The sequence below is a fragment of the Gambusia affinis genome, linkage group LG19, assembly GCF_019740435.1.
Source record: "Gambusia affinis linkage group LG19, SWU_Gaff_1.0, whole genome shotgun sequence".
In the NCBI taxonomy this organism is placed as follows: domain Eukaryota; kingdom Metazoa; phylum Chordata; class Actinopteri; order Cyprinodontiformes; family Poeciliidae; genus Gambusia; species Gambusia affinis.
In genome coordinates this window covers 15,512,314-15,524,315 of record NC_057886.1, presented here as the reverse complement: position 1 = coordinate 15,524,315, position 12,002 = coordinate 15,512,314, and the positions used below count along the sequence as shown (strand labels likewise).

The 12,002-nt window shown below is 39.4% G+C and overlaps 1 protein-coding gene across 3 annotated transcripts; it reads right to left on the bottom strand.

The window, feature by feature from the left end:
• Positions 1–1,207: 1,207 nt before the first annotated feature.
• ubtf (upstream binding transcription factor) lies at positions 1,208–11,918 on the bottom strand. 3 transcript variants are annotated; one of them, XM_044099855.1, is made up of 21 exons: positions 10,175–11,918; positions 7,923–7,981; positions 7,642–7,814; positions 7,469–7,552; positions 7,211–7,366; positions 7,041–7,105; positions 6,543–6,669; positions 6,350–6,460; positions 6,127–6,260; positions 5,909–6,050; positions 5,782–5,823; positions 5,584–5,694; positions 5,358–5,513; positions 5,116–5,262; positions 4,918–5,028; positions 4,572–4,660; positions 4,302–4,491; positions 4,170–4,217; positions 4,007–4,060; positions 3,822–3,929; positions 1,208–3,743 (listed from the first exon to the last, which is right to left on the bottom strand). In XM_044099855.1, the coding sequence occupies exons 2-21, from the start codon at positions 7,957–7,959 to the stop codon at positions 3,606–3,608; spliced, it is 2,223 nt and encodes a 740-aa protein (XP_043955790.1). In that variant the 5' UTR covers positions 7,960–7,981; positions 10,175–11,918; the 3' UTR covers positions 1,208–3,605. The 3 variants fall into 3 exon arrangements, with proteins under 3 accessions (XP_043955790.1, XP_043955791.1, XP_043955792.1); XM_044099856.1 differs by having other exon boundaries at positions 10,587–11,918; XM_044099857.1 differs by having other exon boundaries at positions 10,831–11,918.
• Positions 11,919–12,002: the final 84 nt, after the last annotated feature.

Below are 12,002 nucleotides of genomic sequence, written 5' to 3'. Positions count from 1 at the left end.
CCTAACTACTGTAATTTCAGCAAGACGTGCTCACCAGCCAATAGGGTTTCCTCTCAGTCTGTCAATTTATTTTATATGTGCAGCAGCCATATTGGATTTTGCAGCTGGGATTGGTAGAGAAGCTCCGACTTTTATTAGTTTTATGGTGTATTCGAGCTGAATTTTTCATCTTATATCTGAGCAATTTTTCTTTTCCATTATCTTATTTCTTAGCAATACACTTCTCACAACTCAGGAATTAGCGTAGTCAGTATTGGTATTATTTTGTAGGCCTGAACTATATACTGTATATACGTTACACTTGAAAAGTTTCAAGATGTAAACAAATACAAAATTTAAAAATTTTGTATTTGTTTACATCTAATCCAATGTTTTACTCTGACAATCCACTCCCAGTTGACAGTCACATTGGCATAGAGGAAATTTGACCCTCACCCAGTCAATGTGAGGTGCTTACATTTTTCATGAGCTTTAATTTTATGCAGCAGTCTTCGAAACATATTTTGGACATCTAAAAAGCAGTTAAAACAATAAAATTATAAAAGTTTACCAGAAAAAAAGTGACAATCTAGAGATTTGATCCCTTGAAATATAATAGGAATATACCATAAAAAAAATCAATTTGTTATAATTTATTAAAAACAATAATTGCAAACACTGATGTTGCTTAAGTACTGCCATAAAAACTTTTTGTAATTTAATATATATATGTATATATTTTAAATAAAAAAAAGATTTTCAACAATCTTGGCTAAAAAAAAAATAATAATACATGGATGCTTTTTGTATCACTTTTTGCACTGTTCAGGTGAAAATTGCTGGCTCTCTTATTCATTCGTTACCAGAATTACATTGGATTCCCATTTCATCTGTACTTGTTGTATTTTGAAAGCTCAGCTCATCTGCTTCCTCTTTAAACTGGCAAGAGTGACTTTACATTAGAGTTGAATAGTTAATAGCTTACATTAGATAGCTGCTCCTTATCCACAATCTGTTAGCCAAGTCTGAGCACCTCAATTACAAACTAAGGCTATATATAGCATTAGCTATAACCATGGTTTTAGGACATAGGAAGTATTTTAAAACTAGTTAAAGAAATGTTCATCAGTTTTCTCTGTAGAAACTCAGAAGAATTAGACTTATGAATAAAAAAAAGAGAAAGGACAAGCATATGCACCTGCCCATTCACTCACTCTTAAAGACAAACTTACTTTTAAGGATAATCTTTTTTATTTGCCCAAATACTTAAACTACAAGGACATAAGAACATCCTCCGCTATATAAAACATCAAATCCTGTCAAATGATCAGCAGTACAAACTTGTAAAGCTTTGCTGTCATACATATCCCTACAAACCAACATAGGGGAAGAGAAGAAACAAGTAAAACAGGTGACCTTCAACTAAAAACTCTCCTCCTGTGAGTGGAAGACTCACTGGCCCTGGAAGTCACAGAAGAGGGATTGCGAAATTAACATACTAACAAAACAAAATCCACTCAATAAAAAATAAAAAAAACAAAAACAGTATTTACAGAAAAATTACATTTTTTAACCCCAAATTTTCAGGTAACTCAGCTCCACCCAGTAACTCCCTTTGTGTCAGTCACTTGTTCCCCTCCTCAAGTTACTTAAATAGCCCACGCTGGTTTTTGTTTCAGTCTGTGATACAGTCAAAATATTCCATCACATACAGATCAATAACAGAGTAATCAATCAGAATAAAAATGATGGAAGTTTTGTCCATTATTAGGGAAACAATGACACAAATTAGGGAAGGTTGGGATCCAAAAACTGAACAATATGTACATTCATGGTGTTGGTATGATGCCCCCACACAGGCACGAAGATGTACGCTGTAGTCACATCTCGGTTTGCAAGAAAACAGCAACAGCAAACATTAAAGCAAAAAAGAGAAATACACACGCACACATCATCGTATATACACAGTAATGTGAATGCGTGCACACAAACTCAGAAGGACAGATTTACATTAAGTGCACACTTTTTAGGAGGGGGGCATTAGACAAAACCCAAAGTCATGACAGCCACTGAAATAAACAAAACTCAATTTAAAAAAATGAAACCATTCAGGTCCTCAGCAGAAGATTAATGCTCACAAAAACCTGGAAGCATATAAACAAAATAATAATAAAAATAATCCAAAGGTATATTGTTTAGAAAATTACTAAAAAATAAATGTAGACCACTGCAAAAATGGCTCCCTTTGAGGTCCAGACAAACAACCAGAATTGTTTTAAGACTGATAAATGAATTCTATGAGACACGTTGTTTTGGAGACCTACCTGGATGCTGTGATGTTACCAAATATTTACACCTGGAAATAAATGTATTTTAAACCATCTGATTAAACTTCAACATATGACTGTAAATTCCAACACAGAAAAAACATTTTCCAACACAGAAAATCTACAATCTTAGATTGAAGGGCATTGAAAATAAAGAAATTACTAAATATTTTCAGATGTTTTTACATTTTATGGACCATGTTAGATTATTTTGTAAAAACTGATTGTTGCAGCAGTAATTTCCAATGTTTTGTGGATTGAACTAAATACGTTTACCAAAACTTACAGCAATTATTGTATTCTCACTAATGTGAAGTCAAATTTAGATTTAATGCACAAAGTCAGTCAACAATTGTTGGAGGGGTTTGTTTTCTGTAATGCCAAAACATTACATTTGTCCACTGGTTATTAAAAAAAGGATATAAATAATTTTCAACGTGCTATGTCTCGTTAAAATGGAAAAAAACCCAAAGATTTTTATCCCCCCTCGCCCAAATGCGACAAAACATTGTCCTCATTACATAACGAGAGATGCCTGCATCAGTTCAAATCAAAGCCAAACATCTCGACTGAATGAAAATGCCTTTAATTTGTAAATCTGCCAGCGGTATAAATGAGTTGGAGCCCCGTCCACTCTGACGGAAAACATGCTAAATCTACTAAGACAAGCAACTTCCAGTGACAGAAAAACATTCTTAATGGCTTGATTTCTAAACAAAATACCACCGTTGTCAGAACCAAATCACAAAATCTACATCAAATGAAAACATGAAAAAAAAAAAAGAAGTAAAAATTAAAAGAAACATTCTAAAGAGTGCAATTATTCAGTGCCCTGCACATGCTCCCTGCCCCCCTCTTCATGAAGTGATCCACCAAACTGTGTTCTTTGGCTCTGAAGCCTGTTCTGTCCACAACCTCCTTGTCAGGAAAAAAAAAATACTGGAGGGAAACTGATTACCTGAAACATTTAACTCTAATTTTTACTATAGAGCCTGCAAATAAAATAACCAAACTCAGAGAAGAAATGTTCATGACATCACCAAACCAGTGGGATGCTGTTTTTGGTATAACGTCAGCTGTGACCGTCACACCCAGGAGGGAATCGGACTGACTTCAGGGCTGGGCTTCCTTCTGGAGCAGCAACGTAAACCTGGTGTACGATAGATGAAGCAATAAGGAGGGGAAGGAGAGCTCCCTCTAGTGGGAGGAGAGCAGGGTTGGCACAGTGGCAGAGCTCCCTGGACTCTTGGCTCAGCTCAGCGCTGCTTTAGTTCGTCTCTGGGCGGCGGCGGCCATGTTTCAGTCCGAATCCGACTCCGACGACTCGGCGGAGTTAGAGTCGCTGCTGCTGTCATCGTCCGATTTGTTTTCTTTGTCGTCCACCTCATCATCATCATCATCATCGTCGTCGTCGTCATCATCATCGTCTTCATCGTTCTTTAAACAGAAAAAAAATTTGCATTCATGGGTTTTTTTTTTACTCGATACTGTTAAGCAATTAGAGATTTCGCTCACATCATCGTCATCTTCATCATCATCATCATCCTCCTCACTGGAGGAGTCTGCTTCAGATGAAGCCTTCTCCCGCTCATCATCGTCGTCGTCCTCCTCTTCCTCCGTGTCCTATCAGAAAGCACATTTTTAGGCTAGGAAAAACGAGCTTCATGACTTCAAGCGAACAAATTAACTCAAAGACTCACAGATTTCTTAATCTTTGCTTTGGTGCCTCCTGGTTTTGCTGGAGTTCTTCTTTTCTGAGAATCAAATGCAAAACAATTTAAGATCTCAGCTGTACAAAATGACAAAGAAGTTAAAAGAAAGCACTTTAAAAGCAAACTGCTGACGAGAGAGGTAAAGACTTACTTGGGAATTGTATTCTCTGTAAGTATTTCGCTCTTGTGAAGACAAGCTCTGTTGGCAGAAGAGATGTAGGTAAAGTAAAAATCAGTGAAGCTAATTTAAAACGTTCTATGTTTATTTTAGAACAGTTCTTACAGCGAGCCACTGCTCCAGGAGGACTTTGTACTGCTTCTGCTTCTCCTCTGCGATCTTCTTGTAGCGGTCCTTGTCCTTCAGCGGCAGCCTTTGCCACCGGCTGCCGATCTCGGTCATCCGCTCCTTCATCGGGAGGTGATTCAGCTCGCCGTTAGACAGCATCTCCTGGGAGAACTTCTGGTACCCGTTTCTAACAGGATGAGATTTTATCAAAGTTTTACATCCCTTTATAGTCATTTAAAACAGAAAAGTGTCACGTTGAAAACTTACGATGGCGGTTTTTTGGGTTCTCCTTCAAACTTCATCTTCTTCAAAGATGGGATGGCGTTAGCAGGAGATCGCATCTCACACAGATCTCTCTGTTAAACACAGATGAGTCAGTTTAGTTCCTACTGGTCCATTTGCAGACATTTTCACTAAAAGTTCACAAATTTCAATGTATTTTACATGATAAATGAGTGTAATCTGGTTCGTTTTCAGAATTTAGACTTTCTCTCGTCATCAACTCTGAAATGCTTCACTGTAACAGCCCAGCACTTCATAATTATGCGCTATTTTGTGTTTCCTACCAAATAAAATACATTTACTTTGTGTTGGAAATAAAATTATATCTTACTTCGTATCTTTTCTGGTCTTCTGCAGCTTTTTTGATCCACATAATCTTCTCCTTTTTCTCCATGGTGCTCCACACCGTTTCCATGGCTTTATGCGCCTTCGGTCGATCATTCTGCCACGAAAAGGGCTCGTTTAAATTTCACTTGTGGAAAAAAATAACAGACAAACTAGAAGGTTGTGTCTCTGAAATCATTCGGACCTTAAATCTGGCAACGTAGTCCCCTATGACACTCTGCTGCCAGATTTCCTGAGCCGTTTTGGGCGGATCCGGCAGGCGACTTCTGTCCTCCCTCTCTTTCTTCTCAGACTCGGCTTTCAGAAGCGCCTCCAAGCGTTTATACTTCTCCTGAATCAGAGAGAGAAAGAAAAATAGCAGAAAATGTTAGAACAATGACTTGTCGGGATGTTTATTTTAATAATTTTATGCAGAAGACACGCTACCTTCTTCTTATCGGGCAGCTCGTTCCACATGCGGGCCAGGAGTCTGGTGAGCTCGCTGTCAGGAATGTCGGGGCGCTCCTGCTGCAGCTTGGCTCGCTTCTCCTCAGCGAATATGAACATGGCCGAGATGGGCCTCTTGGGTTTCTCTGTACTTGCCTACAAATTCAATGAAAATTAGTAAAAATAAAAGAAAAAAGAGAAACAAAAGAAAGAATGCTAGCTTTACCTTTGTTTTAGCATTTTTCTTTTTAGAGGCAGGACTGCTGGCTGCACTGTTCTTTTTAAGACCAATCTTATCCTCCCCCAGAACTCGCTGCTGCTCCTTCTCTGACAAGGTCTGAAACAATAAAAACAAACACTTAGTTTTCAGATAAAAACTAAATGCTTACCGAGAAAATAACAGAACCAAACACTGGGAACTCACACTAAGGAATCTGTTCATCTCTATTTCATACTCCTTCTTCCTCTGGATGGAAAAAACAAATGGAATCAAATAAAAACCCATGAAGAGATCTGGACAGAGATTTTTCATGATTTGCTGTCGGACTGACCTGTTCGCAGCGTTTCTGGTACGCATCCTTTTCGTTCTGCTTCAGGAGCTTCCACCGCTGGCTGCACATAACCATGCGCTCCGTGCTCGGAACGTCCTTCATGCTGGACATCAGCTCGGCGCAGAACATCGAGTAACCGTTTCTAAAACATTCATAAGAGATTTCTGAGTAAGTGTGTCACAGCAGCTGGATGGAGAGTTTGTACGGTTGGAGCTTACGGAGGTGGTTTGTCAGGCCGGCCGTCGGACTTGTCTTTGAGGTGCCGCTCCGCCTTGGTCAGGGTGGACTTCGCGAAGTTTCCCTGGCTCATGTTCAGCTCTGGGTGCTGCTGGATGTATTCCCTCATCGCTTCCTAGAAAAACAGAACGTGAAACCATTTATAAAAACCAACCTAAACTATTGTGCAGACCCACCATATTGGAGTTAACCAAATCCTCACACCTCGTACAGCTTTTGTTGCTCCAGGGACTTGCTAATCCATTTGAGCCTCTTTTTGTCAGACAGCTGCGTCCACTGCTTACCAAGACTGTCCTTGATGTCTTTGGTGGTCGCCTGGTTGTGAGACGCAAACGGTCAACATTTTTCAGAAAGCAATAATCAAACTGGAATGCGGGAGTTTCAGACTCTGGCTTACATCAGGGCGCGACTTGAGGAATGCCTTTTTTTCATGGTTGTACCACAGCTGTTGGGGCGTCTTGGGCTTTTCTGGGACATTTGAGCCTTTCTTAGTTATGCTCTCCATGAGGTCTGGATGGTCTTCCCTGTTTACACACATTATCAATTTAAGCATTTAATAACTAAAGGCCCAAAACTACACACAACAAAAAAAATATAAGCCTCACATTAAATATATTAGAAATAAACGTGCAAAAACTATTGCAATTTTGTTTTAAATAAAAGATTTAATAAATATTAAAGCCTTGCATATTTTATATTCCTCCTTTGTTATTTATGCCTTATTGTTCTTATTGCTCAGAAATTTGGGGAAATGCAAGTAAAACAACCACTGATATACTAGTTAATTTTAATGAAAAAAAAAAAAAAAAAAAAAAAAAGCTATGGGCTTACCAAGAAAGTGGGATATCATGAACTAACTAATAAATTCTTTTTAAAAAACTGCAATAATAATTACCTGAATTTCATCATGCTTTGCACAAATGTTTCCTTATCACGCAAGAAGTCTTCTACATATTTTTTCTGTTGAAACAAAAAGGAAACAAGTTTTGGTTAAAGTGAATCCACAGGTTTAAATGTAAAAATTAAACTTTAACATTGGACAAAAAAAAAAAACACTTAACTGACCTTCTTTTTGTCAGGGAGCTCCCTGTACTTCTTGGAGAGGATCTTAGTGAGGTCCAAGTTGCTCATTTCAGGATGCAACTTTGCATACTTGGCCCTCTTTTCCATGAAGAAACGGAAATAAGGAGTCAAAGGCTTCTTGGGAAAATCTGGGTGTTTCTGTGTAAAGACAAGATAAAAAAAAAAAAAAAGAGTCTGAATTTTGAGCTTCACTTCCATAGCTTGGTAGCTTTGCTGTTAGAAGTATTGAGTGCAACTCACCTTTAACTTCTTGCCTTTGTAAGGGTTTTTGATGTAGTCCTGGGCATCAAATATCAGCTCTGTCAGAGTTCTGAATTTCCGGATCTTTATGAAATAAAAACAAATGGGTTGGCTCGAAATGCGGTCTCCTCTGAACATTTAGTCTGAGATTGAAGTCATTTAATGTGGGTCACCTCTTTTGAGACTTCCTGCCATTTCTGCTTGCACATCTCTGCTGTGTAGGAGTTGAAGGCTACCTTCTGCCAGTCCAGGTGGGACTCAGAGGTTTTGTATTTTGTCAGATCCTTCTGAGGCAGAGCCACTTTCATGGAATCCAGCAATTTTAGGAGGTCCTCCTGCGCCCACACTATGATCACATTACAGAAGAACAACAGAAATGTTATTAAATATACGGATGGGCAAGAAAATGGTATGAAAAAGGTTTGAAATCAACAGAGCTGTTGGAGAATCATACCTTGGTCCTGGGCCACCACCTCCATGTCCCCATTCATTTGTGATTATACAGTCTTGAATCTGCAAATAAAGACAAACTTTTTGTCAAACTAACCTCATGGTTCTAGAGAATATTTATTTCTGGGATGTATTTAGTTCACTTTTAATGCTCAACTACAAATATTTACTGTATCTTTGCTTTAAACTTGTGTATAAAATTCAAAGTACTCTAAATACGGCAATTAAGTAACAATGAGAATAGAAGATTTACCATGCTGTTTACATATTTTTTTACATACATTTCCAGGGTTCCCATCTTATGTGTAGACTGTTTTAAATGCTTATTTTTTTAATGAATTTACTGCAATTTATGTCCATTTTAAATACCAAACCTGATTTATTTATTTGTTTTACTAAACTACAATCAGAAAGACATGAAGGAAATGTGTCGATCAATGGGTGGATTGAAAGATTATGGACAAACTCAATAGTCCAGAACTCAAAATATTTTTCTAAACTTTTTCTAATGTTTAAATAAATGTCCAAGCAGTTAGTGTAAGAAAATTAATTTGCATCAAACTATCATTTAAGTACGCAAAGGAGATCCATTTTGCTTGAAATTGCAGAAATGCTTGGAATACAAAAAGGTTTTCAACCAACTAATGTGATTTTATACGAGAATAAATTATTAATTAAAAAATAAACTGTTTTTATTCATTCGTGTATTGGCTCCGTGGAATCTTAAAAAGGAACAAATTTTAAAAAAATTTAGAGCCCTTTAAAAAAAAATAAGTGGTCAAATAAGTTAGGTTTTTTCTAGTCAGTTTTTAAAAAGTAGATTGCGAGTTATCAATTTGCGGATTAAAAAAAAGATAAATTTCTTTGTGAATGTAAATCTGCCTCTGCATGATGTTTTATGTTCATTACACCGCCCCTAAAACGTTTACGCTACATGGTGAGACATAGGCTATTGCTTGTGACGGCTTCAAATCTCAAATAACACTGCGGACGGCTTCAAACTAGGACAACTAGCTACGACAACAGGAGTCTCAGACGATCTTTTTTTCCCTAACCGGAATTTGGCGAATTAGCTCTGTCCTTATTCCACAACAAAAGTATCGTGGACACACAGTAGCGACCATTTTCTCCCTCGGTCTGCTCGGTAATGGAGGATTTTTCTGTCGGAGCGGAGTTTTTGGGGAGGATCTACGGAAGGAGGAAGCGAATAGACGTGGACAGACAGGCAGCTGTAGGCGACCAGCTGACCACGGACTGGGGGATCTGCTTTCGGTCTCCGAGAGGCAGGAATGGTGGCTTGGAAGCACTGCAGCCAAATGCGCCACTCGGAAGAGGCGCCTCCTCACCGTTGGATGCGGCTCTGGCTCCGTCATGCGAACCTTTTAATCGTTTTTTGTTCTCTGTAAACCTCCAAAAACATGCAGGGAGGTCGAAGTAATATTCGTTTGAGGTAAAAATGAGCGCTTTTACGTATTTTGAGAACACTTTCGTCGTGTTTTAAACGTAACATGGCGGATCTGTGGAGCAAAACCGAGAGCATTCTTCAGCGAGGCGTAGCCGAGCTGTGCTTCCATGATGGCGGATGCTCGTTGTTCATCTTGTCCTTGATGGCCCCAGCTCAAACGCGTGACCTAGCTTGATTAAAACCACTTATATTAACACGTATGATAATCCAGAAACTAAATTATATAAAACCTGCCATCGAGTTTCGCCAATTTCAACCAAACGCACAACATATGGATGTCTTTAAAAGGAACTACAACGGTACTAAGTACACAACCAGACAGTTTACCATGTGGAAAAATAAATGTACATTCAGTTGAATTGTAAAATCACATTTTTATGTTAGAAAGATCATTTAATTATATTTGTCTGTTCTCCGTGTATGATCTGGATTACATTAGTTGGTATTTACAAACTTATCAATTTTATTTCAGTGATATCTCGCAGAATTATAGGCAAAGACCAAGATTGGCTAACCTTTTTCAGTTGAAATGACCTGCTAAGCCGCAGAAAGAGATGCAAAAATATTAAACGGAAAAACACCACGTTAACCTAATTTTTTGTTCATTAATTTTAGTTTTATCATCGGTAGACGGACCAGAACATAACTGCCGAGAAAACGCGGATCCTAAATGCTCGGTTACATCTCAGAAAGGACGCTAAGATCGGAGTATGAGCAGCTTCTCTGGCGCGGCAAAAACAGCTCCAGGTCCGCCATGCTTCAGCCCCGCTCTGCTCTGTGAGGAAACCTACCGTGACAAGGTCCAATGGCGCACTGCAAACACTGACAACGGAGCTTAGAGCTAAAGCCGGGGCGTTGCAGCCTCCCTTCCCCTACACCCGAAAAGCGCATAAGCAAGGACGAGAAGGCGGGTTCTTCGAGCTCGGTCGTCGCTGGTGGTTCTGGGCTACGGTCGGTGAGAGAGAGTAAGGGGGAGAGGGAGGGCGAGTCTCTGTACGGTGAGATATTAAACCGAGATCCCTGATGGCTGGCCGAGAGTAGCGGCTAGCTGTTCCGCCAACAGCCGCATGGAGGTATCGGCGCGGAAACCACGGCTCGGTCCCCACGCCAACCCCAGTTACATCACAAATGTCTCAGTTTCGATGAAAGTATTTTGCTTAAAGTAGTCGTCGGATACCCTTTTTTAGTAAAAATGAAACATACCTTCGGGTCTTACAACGCGGTTCTTCCCCACTGTTCGGGATAAGTAATTCGGGTATGGCCGACCTCGTCTGTACCCTTCCACAACGGTCGGTCTGTTTCGGTGCTACAAAGAAACTGCCGTGCGAGGGGGTTTAAATGACAACCACCCCACAACTAAATGCTTAACTGTAAACTTTCCAACGTTTTTTGTACGAGCTTCTTGGTAGTATATCTATGAAACCGACCGAGTTTTGTGGTGCCTTACCCGTTTCGTTGTGAGCCAGTGTCGCTGTGGAGGAAGAAGGGGAGGGTTGAACTATAGCCAGCACTGCGCCGTCGATGCTGGGCTCCAGTCCCCGCAGAGACGGTCCTTCCCCCCGCCTCCATCTCACTCGCAGTCTCCCTCCACTCAACGCGCAGCAGCTCTCCCCTCTCCATCCAACCATTTCGCTGCGCCGACTCAACACCATTTTTTTTGCGGTGGCGCACCGTTGATTTTTAGAATAAACCGAGCACGATTACTTTTGCTCCCCGAGGCCGACCCTGTTACATCTCCGAGGCGAAATTTTTGCACCGCGGGGGTTTTAGCAGGCAACTCCGGGTCTCAGGAAAGCCAAAGTTGCAGCTCTGGTTCTCGTATTAAATGTTATTTAAAATCAAATAAAAATCAAATGCAATTTGTTGTTTGTCAGCATTTATTTCTCTTTTCCTGTGCTCAGACGGTTTCCACCAGCTCCAAACCTCTTTTACTGAATTGTAAGCGGCTGTTTGACAGCTTCATTTTGGCCCAGTGTGTTTTTTTTCTTTTCAACTCCACCTTGTGTGTTTGTGGGCGGAACCCCCGGCTGTCCAATCCAGTCCGCCCGATTCATCGAAAACAAATGACTTTCAGGCACTCAGCCTTGTTAAACTTTGCTGTGTTCACTTGCTGTCGGAAAAATTGGAATCACATTATTTAAAAAAAAATAAACCTCTGATGTGCGATTTTCTTAAATAAGTAATTTTGTAAAACTTCTAGTACATTTAGAACATAGTTCTAACCGGATAAAATGTATTATCCGGTTTTTATTTCTCACTTTTTTATTTAAAAGTTCGTCTTTGTGGTCACGACATATTATTAAAGTATTAGCTAAATTCAACTAAATGTTATTTTTTTTGTTTTCTGTTACATTTTGTAAAAATAAATGATGGTATTAGGAAAAAGTGCAGCTTAATTAATGGATTTTAAAAATTGTGAATACGCGGTGTGAGCTGTTTAATTGTGAGTGAAACGTTCATGCTATTTGGATTTGGAAGTCATTATTTTTGAAGTTTCAAAATAGAGGATTTGATATTTGCATGATGTCCGTGAAAGCAGCATCCATCCTTAAGTCCTTTCCTGTCTACTGAAGGTATAAAAACTGAAAATAAATCGACAGATTTGTTTTATGCTGTTTC